At 44.6% G+C, this 25,267-nt stretch overlaps 1 protein-coding gene across 2 annotated transcripts in view; it reads left to right on the top strand.

Annotated features, from left to right (window-relative positions):
* DPT (dermatopontin) overlaps window positions 1-25,267 on the top strand; it is a 47,866-nt gene that overhangs the window by 1,351 nt on the left and 21,248 nt on the right. The window contains exons 2-3 of one of the 2 annotated variants that reach the window (XM_073308035.1): window positions 14,411-14,583; window positions 21,188-21,313. In XM_073308035.1, the coding sequence (XP_073164136.1) occupies window positions 14,411-14,583; window positions 21,188-21,313 (299 nt within the window). Of the gene's footprint in view, window positions 1-14,276; window positions 14,584-21,187; window positions 21,314-25,267 lie in introns of those variants that run through there. The other variant, XM_073308026.1, reaches the window with a different exon arrangement.

Genomic DNA, 25,267 nt, shown 5'->3' with positions numbered 1-25,267 from the left:
GTCTCTTGCTTTAAACAGATTACTATAAGATAAAATGCAATAGGTGGATGCCACAGACAAACAATGGGAGTACAGGGGAATAGTGAAAAGGAGAGTTTTCCTAACTGGGTTTCCACTTATAGTATGACAACATGCTAGTGTGTTTATAAGGAAACTGTGTTTCTGTATCACCTGTATTGAGATTACTAGCAACCCTGTGACACTGAGGAGAGAGATCATATCTGAGACCTCAATGTACTCTCTGCAAATTACTTTTGCAATGACAGGGGATTCCTGCTCTGCGGATTTACCTGTTGTCTGGCTCATCTCCACCCCAGTGCAGGGCATGTATCAGAAATGGTGTTTCCTTGGTCAGCATTTTTTCGGTGGTACAGCCAGGATCTGAACCTGCACTATATATTTTGCCAGTAATCTCACTGGATTTTTTAAACAAAGCACCAAGCAATAAAATCACAGCAGCAGAACAGCTGATTTGCAGTATAGTCCTGGGGAAGTGCTATTCGCATGCACCTCAGAGAGCAGCGCCTTACAACATTGGAAATTCCCCATCGCAGCAGAAACAGGGCAAAGGAGAGAAGGCTGCAGTACCTGCTGTCCCCACCTTTTCTTATGTGGCTTATTCTCCTCACTGCCCATGCATGTAATCCACATTAATGCCAAAGAGCGCTAACCCCTTAGTTTCTAAGCAACCCAGACTGACTCTCAGCTCCAAGGTGAAGTTTCAGGGACATCAGACAGGAAAGCCTTTTTATAGCCCAGATCCAGAGCCCAATGCAGCCAATGACAGCCTTTCCATCAGTCCCTCTTTTGTGCAATGTGCAAGTTTGACAGGAGAAACAATGAACATGGAACCCCCCCGAGTGCCACTTTTCACAGCAGAACAGCACAGTAGGTAGAAAAAAAGAGACAGTTACTGGGGCGGGGGGAGGGGGAGAAGCTGCCGTCATCATCAGGTTTATTTAATGTCAAAGAAATTCCTGGGTCTTGAGACTTGTAGCTCAAAAGTTGTTACCATCCATTGGCTCTCCAGAGGACCACATGAAAAAGATCAGCTGGGTGCCAGTCCAGTTCCTGGTGAACAGATGCCAACATCATAGAACTCACCACAAGTGTCACATGCAGGTTTGGCAGAAGTTTCCAGGTTTGAACGGGCCACAAAGAGTGAACTATACCCTTATCCCTAGAGGTGGTCCCTTCAGCTATGTGCTGAGGCACATTGACAGGGGACAGTGTGGGGGAAAGAGCTCCCGGTCCACTTGATCTCATTATTTATATTACAATAGCACCCACTGGCCCCAGTTGAGGGGGGGGTTCATTGTGCTAGGTGCTGTATATAATAAGAGACACTAAGTAGATGGGACAGAAGATGATTGGGAGAGGAAACCAGAAGCCGAGAGAGGTGAAGTGATTTGACTAAGGTCATACAGCAGATCAGTGGCAGAGCTGTTTTGATCCTGTGCTTAGAACAGAAGATCCAGCACCAGTCTCCAGGGCTTAATACCACACCTTTCCCCTGAACTAAAAATAGTCTGAAAAACTATTAAAAAAATGAAAATATATGTAGGAGAGAAAGCTAGGAGAACACTTTTCAAACAATTTGCACAGTGTATCTGCTCCATTGGTGTTTTTGGCCACCTCAGGATCAGAAGGGCAAGTTGCTGTTGTGAATGATTAGCAGCAAAGGGTGCTTCTTGTTCGCACTCCCATCAGCTGGTGCTGAAAACTGGTTAACTGCTAGTCTAGAAGGGCCAAAACCATTTCCAACATGGGTACAGAAAGTGTGAATGAGATCATGCTCCACGAGGTTTCAGTCATGCTTGCTGTGACACACCATCGACATTAGCAGGCAAGCTGAATTATTGATGCAAATTGTTTCCAGTGAATAGTATTTTGAATTATTATTATTAATAATATTTAATAATGTTGTCATGGTAGCACCAATGCCCCCCACTCATGGACCAGGATGCCTTTGTGCTAGGCGCTATACAGACACTGAACAAGATGGTCCCTGCCCCAAGGAGCTTACAATCTAAGTATGAATTAAAAGGCAACAGGTGGATACAGACAGACATATGGGGGAACATACAAGGAGACGACGAGACACTAAAATCTAATCTATTTTTTTTCTTATGCAGTCTCCATAATCATAGACTCTGAGCACATGTGCCCTCTTAAAGGGTGCCACATCCATTTAAGTAGATTATTGTTAATAACTGAAGATTTCAGGAATCTTCGGTACCTGTTGTACTTTACTTTTTGGTATATTCTGCAACTAGAGAGGCTGTGCTGCATGCCACAGATTCCAAGTTTTCACTTATCCTTCCCCCTGAAGTTTTCCTTGAGAAGGCAGCCTTCCCAACCGCTGTCATTGTGCTGTCACCTTTCTAAGGCAGCCAAGCAGGAGCTACTCATACTTAAACAGAACGACAGTAAGAACGAACACTAGCTGTCCACCATTCACAAGATAATAGGGAAGATTTGTAAACGTCTTGTAACAAGGAGCTGGACTACAAAAATTGCCAGTCGCACTCTGTCTTGCCGAGAAGGGGAGCTTCCAATTGGCAGTCAGAATATTGGTAGAACACACCCACCTGTAGGTCCACGGACATCTTCAGAGAGTAATTCCCCATTCATTTGTAACTACCAGTGACCAAGGGCCCAGCTTAATGATTGGGGCTACAGATTACTTCAATTTCTTCACCTGAAAACGTCATCCAAGTAAAATTTGGAGGCATGTAGTAAGGTATCAAATTCCTTTAACACAGGGTGGCTGGAATAGCAGAACCCAGACATCCTGGCTCCCAGGTGCTCTGCTTAACCGCTAGAAAATCTACTGCTTCCCAATGCAGCTGGCTTTCTTCTGCCACTCATTTTCCATCTTCCAAGGGGCTGGCATAGCAGGGGGCTGACTTTTCCATCCCAGCACAACATGGTGAACTCCGTCCTGCTCACTCTGTCAGGCAATACACCCATCAACGTCAGTGGGTATTGTCTGAGCAACGGGATGATCTAATGTCCATTGGCTTCAGTGGACATTAAATTGGGCCCTGTGGTGAGTAGAATTGGGCCCTGCAATGTTATTATTGACTTCTACATACAAAGGTGACAGACATCCTATAAGTACCCAGTGAGGCTGACCGATCATCTTGTTAGGTTCAGAGATGGCTGAGTATTGAGAGCAAATCTCCAAATAAGAACCAGAATCTGAGCCACGTCTGGGCTGACTGGGGCTGTCAGAAGGAAGCAAGACCAAATATGGTGGTTTCAGGAAGCAAGACCAAATATGGCGGCTTGTTCAAACCCCAAACTCAGCAGGTGCAAATGTGGAAGGATGGGCCAAGACAGATGGTCCAGGAATGTAAGCGCCACGCTCTAGGGGGTGCAATAGTAAAGTTCTGTGATAGCGAGACCTGTCTTTCTCTTTCAAAAAAGCTGAGAAACGGGAATTCAGAAAGTGATTGTTAATTTCAGTTACCTTCATGTAAATGATCTCTTGTTTTCTTCCACCTTGGCCCCAGTCTATACGTCTCTCTCAGAGACTTAACTCACCCCCTATAGCACCTCTCTCTTGCACTAGTTTCTGAGGAACGGAGTTAACACCCTTAATTACCATTTGGGACTCTTATGATTCATCTATGATTTGTATTGCAGCAGTGCCCAAAGGCCCCCGTCTGGATCAGGGCTTCATATGTTAAATAGTTTACACGTTTCATCTCAGTTGCCCAGAGTCACACGATAAGTCTCAGCAGATGTGGTTGCAGAGCCCAAGAGTTCTGAAGCCCCACCCGCCTCCTCTGATCACTAAACCATGCTGTCTCTGTGCTGATGCTCTAATGTACAAAGCTGGGAGTGAATCAATCAGGATGTGTTAATCATGCAAGTCCTTTCCCCACTCCCACTTCTGAGCCAATTCGATTGTATAAGCTCTTCTAGATAGGTCCTTGCCTTATATTTATATCTAGAGTGTGTCACTTAGGCAGAGGGGATGATTGGGGCCAGATGCTCAGCTACTGCAAAACAGCAAGGCACTTCTGAAATTGATGGAGCGGTGTTCGTTTGCACCAGCTGAGGATCTGGGCTTCGGTAGGAGGCATTTTGTTCTCTTTGAGTCAGCACCAAATAGAGCCATGCAAAATATTCACAGCAATCCTCCAGACCATGCAAAACCCATCTGGTTTGGGATTTCATTAAAATGGAAAAGCTCACACCAGGCTCACAAACCATTTCTGTGGCCCTGAGCCCCAAACTCACTGAAGTGATACCCCCTCCTTCCCTAAAGAGCATTCCTGTGAAATGAAATGACTGCTTCTCATACAGGTATAGTACTGAATCCAAACCTCAGCATGGTGCTAAGGGGCATTGTTGTTCTCCTGGAGCTGACATGTTTTAAACCTGGTGCAAATCCAAGACCGTGGTCATCCATGCCTATTGACTATCCTATGACACTTTAACCCCAGTGTCCTGGTCTAATTCCAGTCTGGGTAATGGTGCCTAGCTGAATTCCCCACACCGGTATCCAATGGATTCACAATGCACCTTCACTTCCTGGCCTGAAATACTGAGTGGAAGCCTTGTGTGCTGTTAAACCAATGCTCCGTTATACCCTAGAGGTGGCTGCTGCACTACCGTGTTGGCTGAAGTGGCTCCTGTGCCTTTTGATTTCGTGTACAGTTTGTAAAGGACTTTGGCATCACTAATGAAATAGAGGATCATTGAAAGTATCCCAATGTGCTCAGCACAGTACAAGATACAGATATTTTTTATTAATGTAGCTCCTAGGAACCCCAGGGGTGGGCCAAGACCCGACTGGGCTAAGTGCTGTACAAACACAGCCCCCAAAGGGTTTATAATCTAGAAAGGAGCTATGGCCCAGATCCACAAAGGAATGTAGGTTAAGAGCATAGATACCTATGTTGATCTGGGTCTAGCTGACATTCATGGTCTATAGCTTATAGCCCGAGTGAGCCTACAAGAAGGATCCTAGGTCTAATGGTCAGCTGGAGTGGTCACCTTTTCCTGATAGGAATGAAATTACTTTGACGCACCCGCCCTCCCGGGAAAGGGAAGATTCATGGCTGCTCTTTAGAAGTTAGCAATGTAAATAGGGTGACCTGCTGCAGCAAGACTGGGGAGACAAACACATGCACAAATCCACAAGGGAAGGGAGCGGCAGACATAGAAGCACAGAGGGAGGGAGACAGAGAGACACATGCACAGAATGAGCAACAGGGCCTTTTCCGAGCTTCGGCAGATGGAGCTAATTTGGCACGGGCTTGCAGAGCTACATTTGCCATCCGCCTGCACAAACTCCGGGATTGTGGGCTAGATCATGCTCATTAGTTATTCTACATCTCACAGAAAGCACACAGGTGGGGGGATTAGCACAGGGAACAGGAGCAGAGAGGATGCAGAGAGAACAAAACAGGAGAGACAAGACTGGTAGATTACACCAAAAGAAGTGTGTGATCATAGAATATCAGGGTTGGAAGGGACCTCAGGAGGTCATCTAGTCCAACCCTCTGCTCCAAGCAGAACCAATCCCCAATTTTTGGCTCAGGTCCTTAAATGGCCCCCTCAAGGATTGAACTCACAACCCTGGGTTTAGAAGGCTAATGCTCAAACCACTGAGCTATCATCTGAGTACACCTACTGAAAAGCAGCCACTTCTGGAGCTGGACATGTCAGGCATGCTTTTATCAGCCAGAGTGAACAACGAGTTAGAGCAGGAGCTGAGGAAGAATCCATTTGGAACAGAGGCAATTTTAGGTTGGTAAGAAGATGCCTTACCAGGAGGTTCAGACTTCAACTGGCAAATATCAGTGGTTAGTGCCTTGATGGTTACAATACCAAGCCAGAGTCCCACAAGGAATTGGGGGTGATTAATCAGGGATGAGAACCCAGAGGCTCAGACACAAGAATTTGCAGAGGATCTTGCAGCAATGAGAATTCTGAGTGTCAGTCAGCCCAAGGCAATGGGGCTCCAGCAGTCTGACCCCAACAATGCCCCACTTAAGTCAGTGCAAGCACTCCTGGTGAGGATGCACACCACTGGCAGAAGGAGGGTAGGGGGGACATGAAAAACTGCAGTGATTACTGTGGTGGCTGTACGTTGGTGTAACTTAAGTCAACTTAATTGTTTAGACATTAGTCACAGTTAAGGCAAGATATTTTGGGCCTCTGTGGCCAGTCATTTCTGCTAGCACGAAGTGGGTGTGGAATGGTTCCTGGTAAGAACAGAAGCATGGTACACTCACTCAGCACTCACTTTGCACTGGGACCAAATGACTGCCTAGAGAGTGAGGCCCATGGAAACATTTACTGAAACTGAACCACTCATTAGTGAGGTCACTTTTCCCTCCACAGTATTCAGAGGAGCTTGGTTTTGACTGTATCTCATTCCCATGACCAGTCTGAGAATTACAACTACTGTCCCCATTAACTTCAAAGAGCAAGCCAGCGCTGACCTCCAATTTACCTCTGTGGCTCTGTGTAGAGTTACTAAGAGGGATTAGCTCAGAATTACCCCCCAGCATTTTGCAGTGACACTATGATTATTATGTGCTGTAGTTCATAGTATAGGCTTGGAGAAGCCAGGTGAAAAATTTCAAATGAAACCCGAATTCTAGAAATAAAACAAGACCCCTGCTCACCATTCTTATACACTTGCTTGCGTGACAAGTTTAGGAGCTAACTAACCACTTAATCCTATTTGCTTTGGTGATTTGGCCAGGACCCTAGAGACCCGCCCCCCCCAAGCTCAAGGAGACATCCCTGCGCAGGCTCTGATTGAGCTAGACTGCTAAAAATAAAGCGTAGTTTTGGTGTCAGGAGGGGCTAGCCACCTGAGCGTGTACCCATCCGAGCTGCTCGGCCTGCACCTGTGCCACCACAGCTACTTTCTGTCAAGCTAGCGTGGGTGTGTCTTCTCGAGCTTGGAATTACACCCCCAACTCAAAGTGTAGGTGTACTCTCAAAGCCCCCCACTGAATCACCAACACCCTTTGCTGAAGCATCCTGGGCTTTCCTTGGAAGTCTCCCATCCAAGTACTGCACCCTGCCTGAGTCTGCTCAGCACATGAGAGCTGATGGGAATACAGGTCGACATCCACTGTGGATTTTAGCCAAGCCCACATAACTACATAATTCAACAGACTTTTACAAAACACACCTCTTAGTTCTTAGCAGTTACATGCAATTGGAAAAGTGCTGTACCCTGTTCTGACATCTGAAACCGCAGTTGTGCATTTCCAGCTATAGATGAGTTGGCCATCCTCATGTACCCTCTCGTGGCTGGGTGCCCCTACATTGCCAGGCTCTTTATTCTCCCTCTTCTAGGCCATTTTACACAGCCTCTACCATCTCATACATCCAATCACCACCCGTATTGGGGGCTGGGTTTATTCAGACAAAATAGACTCAGAAGTGAAACTCAAAGTCCCAAAAATCTGTCCCAGAGCCTGGCTCTTACCTCAGAGCCTGGGTGAGCAAAAGGGTTTCTTCACAGAGTCTTCTTATCAGTTCTTAGGGGGCAACCTGCTCTGGGGTTTGGCTTGCCGCTGCCCTGCTCAGCGCTGACTCCTTTGCAGACTTCCCAGAATCAGCTCTTTTCTCAGAACTGCTTCAGCTCTCTTATAAGGAACCATCTACTTGAAGGTTCCCTCCCTACACCAGGTGTCTCTGGATGGCTCTTTTAGCAAGCCTACTCCAGGCTTCAAGTCACCTGCAGGCAGCTCCCTCACTCCCTCTGCTTTCTGACTCCATCAAATTGACCTTTCTTCATTATCATAACTCTGGCAGATTGACTGTAATTGCAACAGACTTTTGAGTTAGATACATTTTTAGCCTGATAGGAGTGGTAGGTACTACCGCAATACACCATCTCTTAGAGCCTTCCCTGAGGTCACTCATACTGCTGTTCACACAAAGTGTTCATTATCATTATTGCCACTTCCTGTATGGCTCAGAGGAGGGATAATCTAACCACTTCACCACCACTGGAGCTGAGCAAATAAAGCTCAGGGCATATCCCCACTACAGTGGCTACAGCAGCATAGCTATGGTGCTGCAGCTGTGCCATAGTGTAGGTGCTTCCTGAATCGATGGAAGGGGTTTTTCACCAACGTAGGTAATCCACCTCTCTGAGGGGTGGTAGCTAGGCCAATGGAAGAATTCTTCTGTTAACCTAGCTATGGCTACCATGAGGGTTAGGTTGACCTACCTACTTCTCACAGGCCATGAAATTTTTCCACAGTCCTGAGCAATGTAGCTGGGTCGATCTAATTTTATGTGTATACCAGGCCTCTATCAGAGTTATCTTAAACAAAGAAATGTGTGTTTACCTACATATAAGTAGTAAACAGGGTCTTTGAGACAGCAAGAAGGAGACAAGACAAATCTGCATTTCAGCAAACACAATGGAGAAGAAAGAGGATGGGGGCACCTTCATTCCCAGACTCCACGTAGCTGCACTTACTGTTTGAATAACCTTTGCTTTGAGGGCTAATCCTCAGAAGAATTCATTGCAAAGGGGAACTGGACTATAAAAGTGAGGGGCAAAAACACACCAGGGGATCTCTCTCTCTCTCTTTCTCTCTCGCTCGTTCACCTAAGAAGACAAAGCAACCAGCCTTGGGACTTTGTGAGAGATCCTAACTTGAAAATTTGGTCAGCAGTGTTGCTGGGAACCTGTGCTAAAGGATTTCACCTTGAACGAAGTCTAGTTCGTTAAATTTTCATTATTTGTCTTTTTGTCTTCATTTCTCTTGTAACCATTTCTGACTGTAATACCTTATACTTGTACTCACTTAAAATGTCTCTCTTTGTAGTTAAATAAACTTGTGTTATTCTTTAATCAAAACTTTCCAGTGTTGTGTTTAAACTGAATCATTTGGCAACTCCAATTAGAGTAGCAAACTATAGTTCAATGACCCTGTACGTGGGCTACAGGTCTATAATATCTGAATTGCCCAGGAGAGGGCTGGACACTGCAGAACCTGGAGAATATTTCTGGGGAAAATGCAGGACTGGAAGTGTGTTGGGGTCACCCTGCGGGAAGCCAGAGTGTGGCTTGTGTGTTACTGACAGGCTCTGGAGTCAGAGTTGCTGGACCAGAGCTGCAGCTATTCACAGACACTCAGAGTGTGACCTGCACGCTGTTTGGCTGTTTGTGAGAGGCCCAGGTTGGGAGCTACAGCAGCAAAGGATTGAGAGGCACACAAGGTTGCAGGGCAGATGGTGACACAACCCCTCACTGGTCTGGATTGAGCCCCAGAATGTGATAACAACTAAGGGGGGATATGATAGGGTCTATAAAATCATGAATGGGGTGGAGAAAGTGAATAGGGAAGTGTTATTTACTCCTTCTCATAGCACAAGAACTAGGGGTCACTCAATGAAATTAATATGCAGCAGGTTTGAAACAAGCATAAGGAAGTACTTCTTCATACAACACACAGTCAATCTTTTGCCAGGGGATGCTGTGACGGTCAAAACTATAACTAGGCTCAAAAAAGAGTTACATAAGTTCATGTAGGATATTAGCCAAGATGGTCAGGGACACAACCCCGTGCTCTGGGTGCCCCTAAACCTCTAACTGCCAAAAGCTGAGACTGGACAACAGGGGATGGATCACTTGATAATTGCCCTGTACTGTTCATTCCCTCTGAAGCACCTGGCACTGGCTGCTGTTGGAAGACAGAATATTGGGCTAGACGAACCATTGGTTTGACCCATATGGCCATTCTTATGTTCTTATACGCCCTCAGCTGGCCCTCTGTACAGGGGTGAATTTCACCTACAAACAGTCTCATCAGAGTCAATGGAGCTACTCCCATGAGTAATGGATTGCAGAATCAGGCCCTAATCGTGCATGTAATTGAACAAGTGTGCATTCCCCATCATCCTGTTACTGCTCTAGGATCCTTTTTACATTCACTAAGCAGTAAATAAAGCTTTCATATCCATCCAACTCTAGCATTGGAGCTCTAAGCTGAAAACAAACAAACATAAGCAAGTCATAATGTTCCTTTGAAAAATTAGAACTGGATCCACAGCAATGATTCTACACACTAAAAAATATACTACAGTATTTTAAAGCAGTGATCCAAAGCAGTGGTCTTATGGGAGTGTTATTGTAGTGCTATCAGGCAACTACTGTAGAACAGTGGTTCTCAAAGCCGATCCACCGCTTGTTCAGGGAAAGCCCCTGGCGCGCCGGACCAGTTTGTTTACCTGCGGGAAGGGCGGCCAGCACGTCCCTTGGCCCGCTCCGCTTCCCGCAGCCCCCATTGGCCTGGAGCGGAGAACCGTGGCCAGTGGGAGCCGTGATCGGCCGAACCTGTGGACATGGCAGGTAACCAAACTGGTCTGGTGCGCCAGGGGCTTTCCCTGAACAAGCAGCGGACCGGCTTTGAGAACCACAGCTGTAGAAGACAGTATGTGGTTTAGATGGGTTAAACTGTAGCATTTTTAAGTATTGATAAAAAGTATTACTAGTTATTGCATATTTACGGTAAGGCATTGACAACAGGGAGGCTTTAGAGTCTCCTGTCCCCTAACATATTGTTGTTTTCTGCTTTGCTGATTTATGCGTAAGACTGTGAGAACATCAAACCACAAGGCAGGCAACTGACGTTTTCAAAGTCAAATTACAGGGCGAGGCATTTCAGAAAGTGCCAGGTTCTGAGATTTTCTCCAGGCAAACTTCAGCTGAACTCAACACAAGAACTCAGATTTGTCTTATAATGCTGTCCACATCATGCCATGCAGCCAGTCAGACTGCTTGAACTTCGGTTCTGCTACAGCCTGTCTGTTTCAAGACCTCTAATCATTGGCGTTTTAACCTCTGTGGTGTCTGTAGACTGCTTGGAGCAGGGTTAGATGACAGGGTGGTCAAAACACCAGGGACCGACTGGAGACCTCTTTATGCTAGCACTTTCCAGCACTGCTACCACTAATGGAACTGCCTTGGTTATAGCAGTGATGGAAAGCATTAAGGCAAAAAGCCTACTGTAGACACCGCCTAAGTTTCACCCTATGAGCCAGGCAGCTGTGAACTTCAGAGCTCAGTGAACACTGGTGTTACTCAGAAGGAAAGTTCACACATTTAGGCTTTTCTTTTTAACCCTTCACAAGGGTTCTCGTCCTACAGCTGACTGAGAAACGGAATTTCCCTGCCATGAGAAATTTTGATACTTCAATATTTATTTTCATCCCAAATCAGTGTGAAAACTCAAAATACCAAAACTTCCCGTGGAACTAAGAGTTCAGAAAAAAATTGATTTGGAAATACTGAAACATATTGTTTTGGGTTGACATTAATCTGCATCTATTTGAACTGCCATGGTGCTTCATGGGAGTTGTATTTCCAGATCCCTCAAGGCCTCATTCTCCCCTCTTTGACCCTCCCCTGCCAGATCACATCTCCCAAAATGCAACACAATCATTTCCATGGTGCACCATGGGAGTCCCTTCCTTCCTTTCTTTCTTTCTTTTTCCTCAGGCACCCTCAGGTGCATTGGATCCCCACCAGTTTCTACCAGTCTTGTGCTGGCTTGTTCAGGCTACTGATTGTCATGTTGATGTATTTAACTTCTTTTTTCCATTTCACAATCTGATTTTCATTACTGATCTTGCCTTGAGCAAGGGCCTTTTTGACATGTGGGCTTTGTTATGGGTTTGATCAATGACCGTTACGTTCTTCACATGAAGCTGATCTCTTGTTTGGCCTGCTGCACACCGAGATGGCTTCTGGTATTCATTTCTGTAGCAAGTCTGGTCTGACATGATGGGGTTACCAGCCCCATGCACAACTTCAGCTCCACAGCTACTTATTCATTATTCGGAGTTGTTCACATGTGGACATTCCCCTGTCTGGCACCCGGGGGATGGTGTTCGTAGCTTCAGATGCCCCAAGAGTCCCACTCTGCTTTGCTCATATTGCTAATTGGGATCAGGGATCCCAACCAGAACCTAATTAGAGGGTGGCGAGGGGCGAGGGGTTGATCCTGGAGGGGTCCTGCTGTGGAAAACGTGGAGAACCACTGGCTTAGAGCACTGTATAGTTTCCATGTGATAGACACTTTGGGAATCGCATGTGGGGATCAGATGGGAAGCTGGTGAGGCTGGGATTTTGCATTAATTGCATTAGGAAACCTACTGTTAGGTTAGGAATGGGGTTGGATCACAGGTTTAGTCCAGAGAAAATATCTAATAAACACTCTGTGATGGCTTCCTGATTTGATAGTGTATTCATAGTAAGATTCATTCATAAAGCCTCACTCATAAATTCACTGAAATAATTTAATTTTGAAAGTTAATTCCAACCCTCTAGAGATGTACTTTTTTTGCTACTGTTGCTTGATGTTGTACTTCATGGGCCATATCCTCAGGTGGTGTAATGCCACATTGCTCTGCTGAAATCAATAGCGTTCCACTCATTTTCACCAGCTGAGGGTCGAGCTCCATATGTTGTATATATGCGGTTAACTACGTACTTCTATAGATTATTTTCATAGCCTCTGTCAAGCAGACACAGAGTAGTGCACAGTACTACAATATGTTGAACACATGTATCTATGGGGTCAGGCATATGCTGTTGCATTGTGAGAAACAGTATGAGATCATATAATTAAAGATGACTGTAATGCATATGTACATGGGGACACGTTGTCTTCTTCATCCCAAGGACTCTTCACATCTCTTCCAAGACCTTGGCCATCCAGGTCCCCTACTGCTGCAGAAGGCCTAAGATCCAGAGGCTGGAAGCTTCACTTTAAGATGGGTGCAGGTCAGGAGTTCTATTCCTGTGGAGCTTCTGAGAGCTGGGGCCAGCTGGTGAAGGTGTAACCCACACACGTTCTGGGTGTGGTGTTCTGTCCAATCTAGTGGCACCAAGACCACTAAGAGGGAGAGAGAGTTAAATGAGTCTGCTCTACAGCCTTAGCTTAGAGCCAGTTGGCTTTTAGCTCATGTGGTAGAGGCTCATGCTTTAAGCTCCAGAGGCCCCAGGTTCAATCCTGCCCGCCGACGACTTTGGTCTGTTGGCGTTACAAAGGCACGTGCCCTGTGGAACTTCTAAGTGTCATCAGAGCAGTCACCCTGCTGTAATGGAGCTTGGATCTCTAAAAGGTAGTTGGCTTTTCCAGCAAGTCCAGCCCACTCACCGCAGAGGTCTGCTTAATTGTGAATTCTAGGAATAGCAGCAGCTGAGGATGAGGGCACATGGATGTTTTAAGATCTGCATGATATGCAGTGAATGGGCAGGCAGAGATACGTGGGGATCTTTGTCATTTGGATCCTCTCACTTGGAGAGTAAGGCAGCTCTGCAGGCAGTGATTCTGGAGCCAGTTCACTATAAAGTCAGCTTAGGCCTCCATGCCTCCAGTGCATCATTCCTTAGTGCTTTGATTCAGGAAAGCCTTTAGGCACATGATTCACCTTAAATTCATGCTTAAGCCTCGTTGACTTCTATGAGACTTAAGCACATACTTAAAGTAAAACTGGTGCTTAAGTGGTTTCCTGAATGGGGATGGTTTCCCGAATCAGGGCCTAGGAGTACACTTAATGACCTTAGCAACAATATCTGCTGAATGCGCAGCATATGTCATTTTCAAATGCTCTTAATTCAGTCATTGCAAAATCACTTTCCTCTTGAAACAGCTTGTGCTCTGCTTCTCAATGAGGGCCATTCCCATGCTAGATCAGGACAATCAACCATCAGTCATTTGGGCTCCAAAAAGTCTAAAGGATATTTTTATAATGGGAAAATATTTTTCCCCCACTCTCTTCTCACTCAAAAATAATAGACCCATTTTTGTTCAAGATGAAAAAAGATGGACAAATGCCAAGAATGGAAAATTGCAACCTAAAGATCAACATTTCACCAAATTCTGTCCATATGTAATAGAGCTTGAATTTCATATGAAACTGTTTTTCAACCTAACGATGGCACAATGGGTTGCTGCAGCTTATGTATTATCAATGTGTGATGTATATGTGCAACCTTTATAGACAGTAGTTTTACAGTAAGGGATTGGAGAAGGTTCACACTCCTGGGAAACCCCAGGTCCTATGCTCCTAAGATGACTATGCTTGCAGAGTTCCACCTTAAAAGTAACTGAAAGTGTCTGTAGCCAATATTTTAGGTCAGAGAACTTTTGCTGAACAATGACACATTGCACTTGGATCTCGATATGAAACATCTGGAAGCCACATGTTAGAGGCAATATAAAAGGGCCAGCACAACAAACCAGTGGGGCATTTCTAAACCAGAAACATATTCAACATGGACCTTGTTCTTCTCTGTGTATTCCTGCCACTGGTGACGGTGGCTTGGGGCCAGTATGGGGATTATAACTATCAACCCTATGACTATGGGGATAATGATGAGTGGGTCAATGTGTATCGTCAGGGCTTCAACTTCCAGTGCCCACATGGCCAGGTGATAGTGGCAGTAAGGAGCACTTTCAGCAAGAAGGAAGGCTCTGACAGACTGTGGAACTATGCATGCATGCCTACGCCCCAGAGTCTTGGGGAACCAACAGAATGCTGGTGGGAAGAGATCAACAGAGCTGGAATGCAATGGTAGGATACTGTTAAACTATCTTTTGAAAGAGAAATTGCAATGCCCAAAGTCGAAGGGTGCATATTAGCACAGTGGTGATAGTACAAGTGCACATTAATTATCTGCTTAGCCATTACAAATGACTGTCTTAGTCAAATTAGTAATGATGCATACTGATGTGATAATGATCCTACATTACACTTCCATAGCATTTTCCCACTGGAGGAGTCCAATGCACTTTGTGAACATTAAGTGATTTAGCCTCACAACCTCACCTCTGAGGTGGCTTGGTATTGTTGCTGCTGATTTTACAGATGTGGAAACTGAGACACAGAGAGGGGATGTGACTTGCCCAGGGCTAAACGAGGAATCAGTGACCGAGCTGGGAACAGAACCCAAAATTCCTGACTACCAATCTCCAACCCTAATCATTAGAAAAAGCTCCTTCCCAGCTTAGTATTGTTTTTTCTCTATATATTTTTGTTGCTGAAGACTTTGGCTTGGGCCCAGTATGGGACTGTTTACTACTTACATCAGTGTTACAGGGGCCAAAAATGCATGCTAATCTACGATGATGATAGTGAATATTAATTATATGATAATGATGTAGCATGTTATGTAAAACCTAATATAATCCTTTGTAGTTCATATGTAACATGCATATACACTACTGTGCTTCTGAGAAGGACTTTATAGAAATGATCAGATTTTAGGAGGGGGTGGCAAAGTTTCATGAGACCATCTACAGCATTTCATTCTGCGGCATTACATGATCCCAAAATTTCATTTTCTCATGATGTTTTCATGAAATGGAAAACAGACACATGTTGAAAATATTCATGTATTCAGTTTTAAAATTTCAGACATTTTAGATTACAGAATTTTTTTGAGCCAAAGAACACAAACTTCTGCAGATTTTGCATGAAACAGGAAATTTTTAAAAAATTCAAAATGAAATGTGAAACCCTTGATTTTCAAGGGTTTTGAGTCGTTTCTGAATGATTCATGCTCCTCAGTTCACCCTGTGATAAGTTCCTATGGCTGATGCAATTGTTAAGAACAAAATTGACTCTTTATACTCACTTTGGAATAAGACTGAAAAGAAAAAGGGAGGGGTAGGAAGGAGACAGAGATGGAAAGATAAGCAAGAGATTGAGATCATTCTGGTTATGTTGTATTACGCAGTCCTTTTCATACTTTGATGCAATTTTCATTTATTACATAATAATTTTGAATGAGTTCTTTCTACTGTTTAAAAATAAAGAAAACATTTTTTCTTCTCAAACAGTTCTTGACAGTAATTGCTGAAGTCATTTCTCACAAACGGGATATTGTGTAATTCTATACAAAATGTTTTCTTATGACATCTGAACCATCTAGCAACATTCATCATCAGAACTATATGTACCTAGGAAGTCTATATCCTCTGCATATCATCTATGCCTTATTTCTTTCTCATCTCTTAGATCTTTTTACTTTGTCTCTCACACTTCCTCTTCTCTTCTCTTTCTTTTCTCTCTCTCTCTCTTGCTCTCCTCTCTTTTTTTCTATCAATTATCTATCTTAGATATTTCTCTCTCTCTTTTTCTGTGTTTACCTATCTTATCTCGCCATCATTCATTTATCTTGGATACTTTATTTAACTGTCTTTTCCATTTGTTGGTCTTATCTATTTTGGATGTTACTCTCTTAACTAACCTGTCCTGTCTAACTCTTTTATCTGTCTGTTCTGTTTCTCTTATCTCTATATTGAGCATTTTCTCTTTTCCTATATGGATCTATTTCAGGTGGGATTTTCAAAAGCACCTAAGTGACCACTGAAAGTTGTTGGGACTTGTGTTCCTATGTCACTTTCTTAGAAGTAGGGCTTTTGAAAATCTAATCCTTCTGTATTTTCTTTATATATCTATCTGCCTCTCTTTTCCAGCTCTCTGCCAGGCTCATCACCATGGTATTTGAGTGCCTGACACTATTCTGAAAATACATCCATTCAGGAACTGTGTAGGAACACAAATATGAATAATAATCTGTAGTACTTTGGGTATCTTTCTGGCCATCTCTGTGTCTGTTTTGGCCTCCTGATTGGTCAGTTCTGCTTGTGAGGGACAAATTAGATTAATTTCAGTTGGCAACAATCTTTGCTGGATTATCTAATCCATTTCTCATTGTGGCGGGATGGATTTTATTATCCTTACATCAGCCCTGACTGGTGGGTGGCTGGCTTCACCTGGCATATCACCAACAACAGAGATTCCACAGCCTCCATTGGCAGCCAGCTCCATTGACAAACATAAAACTGCAAAATTCTTCCTAATATTTAATCTACATTTTCTCTACTGCAGTCAATGCCTGCTACTTCTTATCCTGCCTTCACTGACTAATGAGAATAAATGTATTGTCTGCATGACGTCCCTTTAGCATATTAGCAGGTGGTGGTTGTCACAGTTTCAGGGTACCTGTACCTGTATTCCCCTCTGTGGTCCCTTGAGGCCACCACTTCAGGTTTCTGGCTCCAAGCCATCACCTCTCTTGGGCAGAAACGTACGTCTCTCTCCCTTCGGAGTGGGGGTTTTAAGGCTGCACAGCTCCCTGCCTTACACTGAGATATCCCAAGCAAGCCAGTCTGCCTAAAGGCCAGCACCTGTGCATTGCTTTCTCTCTGAAGGCTATGAACAGTGTTTTTCAAACTGTTACAAGTTACCACACAGCTCTTTCTGAGCAAGCACATTTATTCTTAAGGTAAAAGCATCACAGAAAAAACATATAAAAACAGTAAAAGTTCCTATGCAAATGCTAAAAGGTTACCAGAGGTCACCCATCAGTCTTCCCAAAGTCTTTTCAACTCTTCTACAAGGGTTGGGGCCCTTAGAGAGAAGGTTCTGCCCGTTTGCTGGATCAGAAGGAAAGCCCTGAGTCAGTTTAAATGCAGCCTTTTTATGCCAAAAGCCCTGTCTTTGTCTGCTGGTCTCTAGAAAACCCAGTTTGAACCAGTATATGCAGGCCTACCCATGGTTGGTACCTCTCTGGAGGTGTTTACTCTGTAATCACACCTCACTGTTTTTGGTTATGGAGGAGCTATGATAAACTCCCCCGCTCCCCCCACACACACCTTGCCCCCCAGAGTTGCACACAATCCCTGCCTCATGGTGATACATAAACTTAATATAATATGGGCCCCACAGATATTAATGTGCAGTTGCAATATCTGTCACAGTTGCCATGCCCCCTCTCTCCCTCTTTGCTTTCATCCTGAACATGTTCTCCATTTGCTTAACTTTTCCTTAAAGGTCTAATTTTCCCAGCTCTTTAATCAACCTTTGATCATTTTTGTTGCTCTCCTCTGAATTCTCTCCAATTGCTGGCTATCTTGTCTAAAACATGCATCAGAAACCCCAGTCTGGCGGAAACACCAAAAAGAGACCTTTGACCAATGACTTGGTACTGTATAGTAGTATGTTTTTAACTAATTGTCTCTTGGGTTTATTTCTGCTTTGAAAACTGCACAATATACACAGATGGTATTCTTTTGAAAAAAAAAATAGAGAGAAAATGGAGTGGGGATATAAAGCTCAGAGAGGAAGAAATATTACGACTTTTCACCATTATGACCGTGATTCAGCATGTGTTCACTTAAGTACAGGCTTAACTTTAAGTGCTTTGCTGATTAGGGGATGAGCTTAAACATGTGCTTAAAGTTAGGTATATGTTTATGCGCTCTACTGAATAGAGATGGGCTTAAACATATTGCTGAATAAGCATGTGGGCTCAGTACAGGAGTAACTGGATGAAATTCTGTGGCCTGTGATTTATAAGATGTCAGACTAGATGACCTAAGGGTCCCTTTTGACATCTGAATCTATGAATGTGTTTAAAGTTAAGCACGTGTTTAAGGACTTAGCTGAATTGGGGCCTATTTATGAAGGGAGAGATTCTGACACCTTTAGTCATGCTGAGTAGCACCCTTACTTCACAAGTGTCTCCACTGGCTTCCAGGAGACTGTTTGGGGACCAAGATACTACTCATTGTTAGGGCAGCAGAATCTGGCCCTTAATGACCGGTAGGCAGGCAGTGGTGGGGGATTGGAGCAGTGAGAGGTCTGGGGGACAGTGTCAGTTTCTAGTAATTAATAAGCTACACCCTGTTAATTATAGCTTCATTGTGGCAGCTACACAGTGACACGTTTTGAACAGGGATGTGTAATCCAAGGAAGGGTAATGTATGTCTATCCCATTCCTCTACAACGGAGGGGGCCCTGGGAGTTGAGGTTTAAAACTTTTCCACCGGAATGAAGGGAGGGGTTGGGTGATTTCTCTGCCTCTGGTGAAGTTCACTTCTTCTGTGGCCGCTGCTCAATTATCTCTGCCAGAGATTATTTAAAAATATATATTTAGGAAGAGCAACTGTGGATGGAATGAACCAAATTGCTCCAAATGGCAGGGATTAAAATAACCAAACAAACAACTCTTGCACAAGAGAGGATGTCCCTTTGTGAGGTCTTCATTCCCCAGCCCCTCTCCTTATTACATAGACGAATGCTGTGCCCTACCCTCAAAAAACTCTGTTTATTTTTCAGGCACAATGTATAAACTTTTCTAACAAAGTGCAGTTTAATGTAAGTTTGTTGCCTTTTTTCCTTGGTTAGGATTCTAAGAAAATATTTTTCTGGAAGTGGGGAAAACAGATTCTGCAGTCTCTGAATCATTCTCTTTCTCACTCACTCACACACACACACACACACACACACACACACACACACCCTTGGGGCACAGATTACATCATGGGCTAAGGAAGCAAATGTGTGTGGGAGTTGCCTGTTAACATGTTGGCAGCACAGCCCAGTACATTTGTGGAGGACTGTTTTTGTGCAGACTCTTTGACCAACAACGGGGAAGCATTACACAAACCTTGGAATCAGGCTGCCTGCTTTTTAGACTGCCCTTTCCACGTGTTCCCATTTATGCTAGATGCCATAAACAAGCTGTTTTTCCTCACAGTTGTAGGTTTATTTTAAAGGGACAGCAGGGAGCATGTTTACACAGATCCATTGTATTGAATCCAGTGGGACTATTTGCATAGATGGAAACGGAAGCAGGGCTGCTTAGGTTTGTGTATAGTCCTCACTAGTCAACCTCAACAAGGAGTGAGGCCATGGGGAAGAGGCACTAGCCTCCCCAAAGGGCAGAGAGGCTGTGTGGGAAAGGAATGGGTCACTGTCAGTGGTTCATGTGAGGGAAAAAGGGTTGCTAGTGGTATGAGCCAAATTGGACAGCAGGGTTGCCTGTGGCCACAGGGAAGTGGGTGACAGGATTCCTAAGGCCCTGGAGGAAATGGATGGTAGAGTTTCCTGCAACCCTGGCAGAAGCAGATGACAGGAAGTTGCAGGACCTCAGTGGAGCTGGACAGTTTGAGGGCCTCCCTAGGCCTGAGCTGAAGTGCTTTAACTACTTTCAGCTTTGCCTCAAGCACTTACCCTTCCGTTCTTGTCCTTAATGGGCTGATAAATAATGATGTTGGGCTTTATCGCTCAGGTAAAGGCTTTCTGTAAAACAAGGACTGCATCAGCAAAACCAGCAGGCATGCACTTCTGGCCTGCTGCTCCACTTGGAGGAAATTTTGCATGGAATATTAAAAATAATAGATCTTTGTGCAGCGCCACTACAGGAAAGAGTTTTACAGGAAAACAATATTACATAGGCCAGTCTTTTTTTTCCCTGGGAAAATATTGTGCTTGGTGTTTCATTAGCAAAGCCCTTTCTTGTCTCTTTGAGAAAGAATCAGCTCATCTGCTCTTCATAGGCAGCAGCTGCATTATTCTGGGCTGTGATCTCACGTACTAAACTGGTTCGGGCCTACTCTCTCCTTGAATTTCCGAGGTATCACAGGAAGTGGCACTGGTGATTGAGAGCGTGGCGCTGTTCCGACTGAGTCAGTTTGTCATGGCTGCCATCTCCATGATGTGTGAATCCATCCTTTATAAATTGGCTCTGAAGAGGGAGCTTTGTGGTAGTATTGTACCATAGGCTTTTCAGGCATCGTCTGCCCTACAAGGAAAACTGAGTTTTTTGTAACCCCGGGTTGTTGGTAGAGGACTTTCCTCATAACGTTTAGCCTAGTGGTTTAGTAAATTTAGCAGCAATTCATTTTGCAGATTCAAACTCAAAACCTTGGGCAAGTCTTTTAATCTCCCCCCAGAGAATGTCTCTGGTTCCTCACATGCAAAATAATATTGTATTCCTGTTACCAACTCTTGGGACTTTATCACACAACATTTGATGTTTTTTATTAAAGCCCCAGCTCCTGGATTCAGGTGGTTACATGAGAAACTCAACTTTCATTTTAATCAAAGTCAATTTCTACACCACAGGATTGCAAAGAAAAGCTTGAAAATGTGACCCCAGTGAACCCTAAATGTTCAAATACCAGAGGGCAAAGAAAAAGAAGCATTAATTTAACATTTTAAAGCCAATCTTTGCCTGATTCATGATTTTTGAATATTTGGGGTTGGCAACACTGTATCATTTCCTTGCCCAGTGCTTTGAAGATATAAATTGCTATATAAGTGCTGCTTTCTTCTTTACAATATTACTTAATAACGTCTTTTGTTTTTCCCTCCCTTTTCTCAGGTATCAGACCTGTTCAAATAATGGACTAGTGGCAGGGTTCCAGAGCCAGTATTTTCCAGCTGTTCTCGATCGGGAGTGGCAATTTTACTGCTGCCGCTACAGCCGGAAATGCCCATACTCCTGTAGGTGAGTTCCACAAGATTTACTACAGCCCAAGTCTACTCAGGTTTTGCTGCAAAGCATTCAGAATTGTTGTCCTCCCAATGTAGCATAACTGACCATTGGTCCCGGGAAGTTCAGTGCCCTGTTGTCTTATGCATTGAGAAGAAGTTAGTTCTGTGTACCAAGGTGAACCACGTATATTTCCGTTCTGGCCAAGCAGTATCACCTCGGGGTTGTATGGCTCAGGGGATTTGGTAACAGAGTAGGGAACTTTTCACCTCTAGTCACCTCACGCAAATCATTCTCCAATTTCTTTGTAGTACATAGGCTGTTTGGGGGCCTCTGTGGAAATGAATTAGTGATCACAGTCCAAGGCCTGGTGAAGAGATGTCCACATCTCAGAAAAGATCATCACAGTTGGCATTTGTTGGTCTCCTTGTTGGCAGTCTCATCAAGGAGACTAAGGACTAACTGGGCCATGGGTAGTGAGCTCCTCTGCTGCCCCTAGATGTGGTCCTTCTAAATCAAGGAGGAAGATTATTAGCAGGATATTAGAAGGCAAGCTTGCATTGCTCCTGCCTGCTCTGAGGCGAAACAGAAGACTTCAGTTTCCATGGTTGTTAATCCAGCATTTTTTTCACTGGCAAACTAAATAATTCTCTTACACATTTTTTAAGGAAACAATGTGCTTACAGCTTTGTGGCCAGAACTAGTTTTTGAAGCACATTCTTCATTGAGATGCATGTGAGATGTTCACATGCCTGCAGGCCTTATTGTTTGGCTGGCTGGCTACCGACCAAACGCAACAGCAGTGCATTAATTTTCAGAATCCAATCTCCTTACAGCCAGGAGGGAAAGAAACTGCATTTTTTAAAGCCCAAGTAAAAGGAGCTATAGCAAAATCTGTAAATGCCCCTCTGTGACCTTCCCACTTTATGTGGTCTGCAGATGCTGTGCATTTGCAAATTGTACTGACAGACCGGCCAAGTCTCCAGCTTGTGAGGGAGACTTTGTTTGGATCTCATTTTTAGGCAGATTTTAAAGTCTCTGCCTCTTGTGAGGCAGGAATTTGTTGTGTATGTTCCAATGAAACAGTTGAAATCATTCAAATCACTCTCCTTCAAAGAGTTTTAGTATTACCACTTGGCCATGCCCTGCAAATCTGAAGGCAGATTAGCACAAGATCTAAAATAATAGTCTTGGGTTCATCACGTCTCGTGTTTCTTTTCTACACTACAACAAGCCTGGAGACTGCCCATCTGTTTCAAAAAGACATGGCATTCTCCATTTCTTGTTGTCAGATGTTGGGTAGGGTTTGTTGCATTGTTAAAGAACAGCCATATTCCAATGCAGAAGTGGAAGCATTTTAAGGAGGGTGAAGTACTTCCTCCATAAACAGGGTAAAATCCTGCTTACAGATCCATGCAACAAATCTTGGCTCCTCTGTTCTACTCTCTGTGCTCAGATTCCACAGTGATTGGGTTGGAGATCCATTCATCTAAACAGGGCAGGATACAACAGTGGAGATCCGTTGGGCAGATCTGACAAGACTTTGCCCACAGTTTGTTAAAGGTCTTTGGGACCCTCCAGGGGGACAGAGACATTATAAAGTCAGATCTGCACTGTCTAACTCGTGCCTGACTCTGTGCTATCATCTCTGGCACTCACTCCAGGGTCCAGTTTGCTCTGTTCAAGCTACATGTCTAACATCCTGCTTTCATGTCCTTCTTCCACTCTTGTGCCATTTCCCATGTGGCTCCCTCAGCCTGGAACCTCTCCCTGACCCAGTGTGTCATGCCCACTGATACTCTCCTCCTTAAAGTCCCTCCTTAAACATGTTTCTTCCAAGTGGCCTGTAACCCCTAGTCCTCCCTTCAAAGTAGTGTTATCCAGACAGATACAAGATATAGTAATAGAAGAACCCCACTGAACCATTGCAAGGGCCTCGGACATTGATGGACTTCGATCCCTCCTGTCCTCTGCCTGTAGCACACAGTAGTTTAGTCTCCTGAAGGCTGTAATACTTGGGTCTAATTCTGGTTGTTGGCTTGGTGTGGGGGTGGCTAGGTGAGGTTTAGTGGCCTGTGCTATACAGGAGGGCAGGATCCAGTGGCCTATCGCAGGGCAGGTATACCCTGTCATCCCTCTGGGGGGAGATATGGTCCCGTGGTCAAGGTAAAAGGGCTGCCTTTCCATGTAGGGCAGCGTGGCCTAGTAGCCAGAGTTGATAGGGCTGCTGTCCTGTGCAGGGTGGTAGGGCCTAATGGCAAGAGTCAGTGGGCCCACGCTTTGGTGCAGGGCAGCACGGCCTAATGGCCAAAAAGTGTGGTGGGCCACCATTCAGCGGTGGGTTGGCAGCTGGGGCAGGGGAGCCCAAGCCCTCCCTACTCCACCAGGTCTCAGCCCAGGACCCTATCAGCAGCGAGAGTATCTGCCACTGGGTCAGTGAGGATCTGTCCAAAACACACTGACTGTGTTCCCAGTTCCACAACCAGGTCAATGTCTGCTCCAGAGTCCTTAGGCCCTTTGGTTCTCTGGGGGTCTTGGCCAGTGTAGCTCCTGACGACTCCTTCTCATGGGCTCCCATGGGTAGCCAGGTATTCTCCTGGGTCTTGGCATGCCTGGCCTCTGCAGTCTGGGACTCCGACAGCTCCTGGACAGGAACCTGCAACGCACATTGTCTTCTCAGCGGTCAGAGCAGACTGAGCTGGGCTGCTCCCTTTTATACTGGGGTTCCAGTTGGAGCATGTCCAGCAGGGGAGAGGGGGCCTGGCTTCCTCAGCCCACAGCGTAGGGTTAACCTCTTCTTGCCCAATGCAGGGCAGGTGTACCCCCTCACATGACTCATTCTGGTCTTGCACTCACTCTGTGACTCCAACAGAAAATATGAAACTAACAAGACCCTGCTAAACTTCACTGCTCAGCACTTGTTTTTCCTTTACTTCTCTTCCACCAGCCATTAGCTATATATGGTCTATTTAGATGCAGGGCTCATGTCTTCTGAATTATCCATGAAGCATCTTACCCACTGTTGGAGCTACTTAAGTAATAATAATGATAATGCAAGATTAAATTACTTATTTCAATGCCTGTCCAATTCTGATAACATCTCTCTCTCTCTCTCTTCCCCACTGCCCCTCTCCCTCTCTATGTCAGAGGCTCCTAAACTGTGGCCTAGTCTGTGGAACAATTTCTGGTTGTCTGTGGAGAACTAGCTGTTCCCATGGTGCTGGCTCCTCCTTCTTGCTTCCACCTGCTCAACTGCATTAAAAGGCATCTAACCAATACAGGCATATTTTCCTAATATTACTTTTCCATGTGTGCAATTACTGTATAATGGATAATGTGTGAGCCACAAGAAAATGTGGTTCATGCTACCAAAATGTTTGCAAATCCCTGATCTACTCTCATCTAAATCAAAACGAGCCCTTCCCTGTGGTATCTGAGTGCAGGGAGATTTCTAAGGAAAACTAATAGGAGCCAGAGATTCACAGAGTAGTTTGAGAATTAAGAAGTTCTTATCTCATTTGTCTGACCCCCTTTCCCACTCAAAACGTTTTCATGCCCGTTTCTGCATCTTCTGCATCTTCTCTTGCAATATACCTATCACTCATATTTTGGGTTTCACTTTAAACTGCATCTGTGTTTCACCTGAAGGAGAAAATGATCAATTATCCTACCCCGACACTCCTCATGAAATGAAAAGTTCCTTCCTAAGAGGCAGAGTCTTCCCAATATACAGCAGGCCGGCACACAACTTGTTAGAATCTTTCCAACTTCTCAGCCTAAACATAAAGTTCATTTACCTTTTACTTCTTCAGATTATATATACTACTTATTAGAATACTTTTTAAAGGCACCATTATATAACTAAAACCCATGCTTCAGGGCTTTGCAGAACAGGGATGGACTTAAGCACATGCTTAACACTGAACATATGTTCTCACCACTAAGTCCCAGTGAAACTCCTCAATATGC

The sequence above is a fragment of the Lepidochelys kempii genome, chromosome 1 (genome assembly GCF_965140265.1).
Source record: "Lepidochelys kempii isolate rLepKem1 chromosome 1, rLepKem1.hap2, whole genome shotgun sequence".
Lineage (NCBI taxonomy): Eukaryota > Metazoa > Chordata > Testudines > Cheloniidae > Lepidochelys > Lepidochelys kempii.
This window is presented reverse-complemented; position numbering and strand designations above follow the sequence as displayed.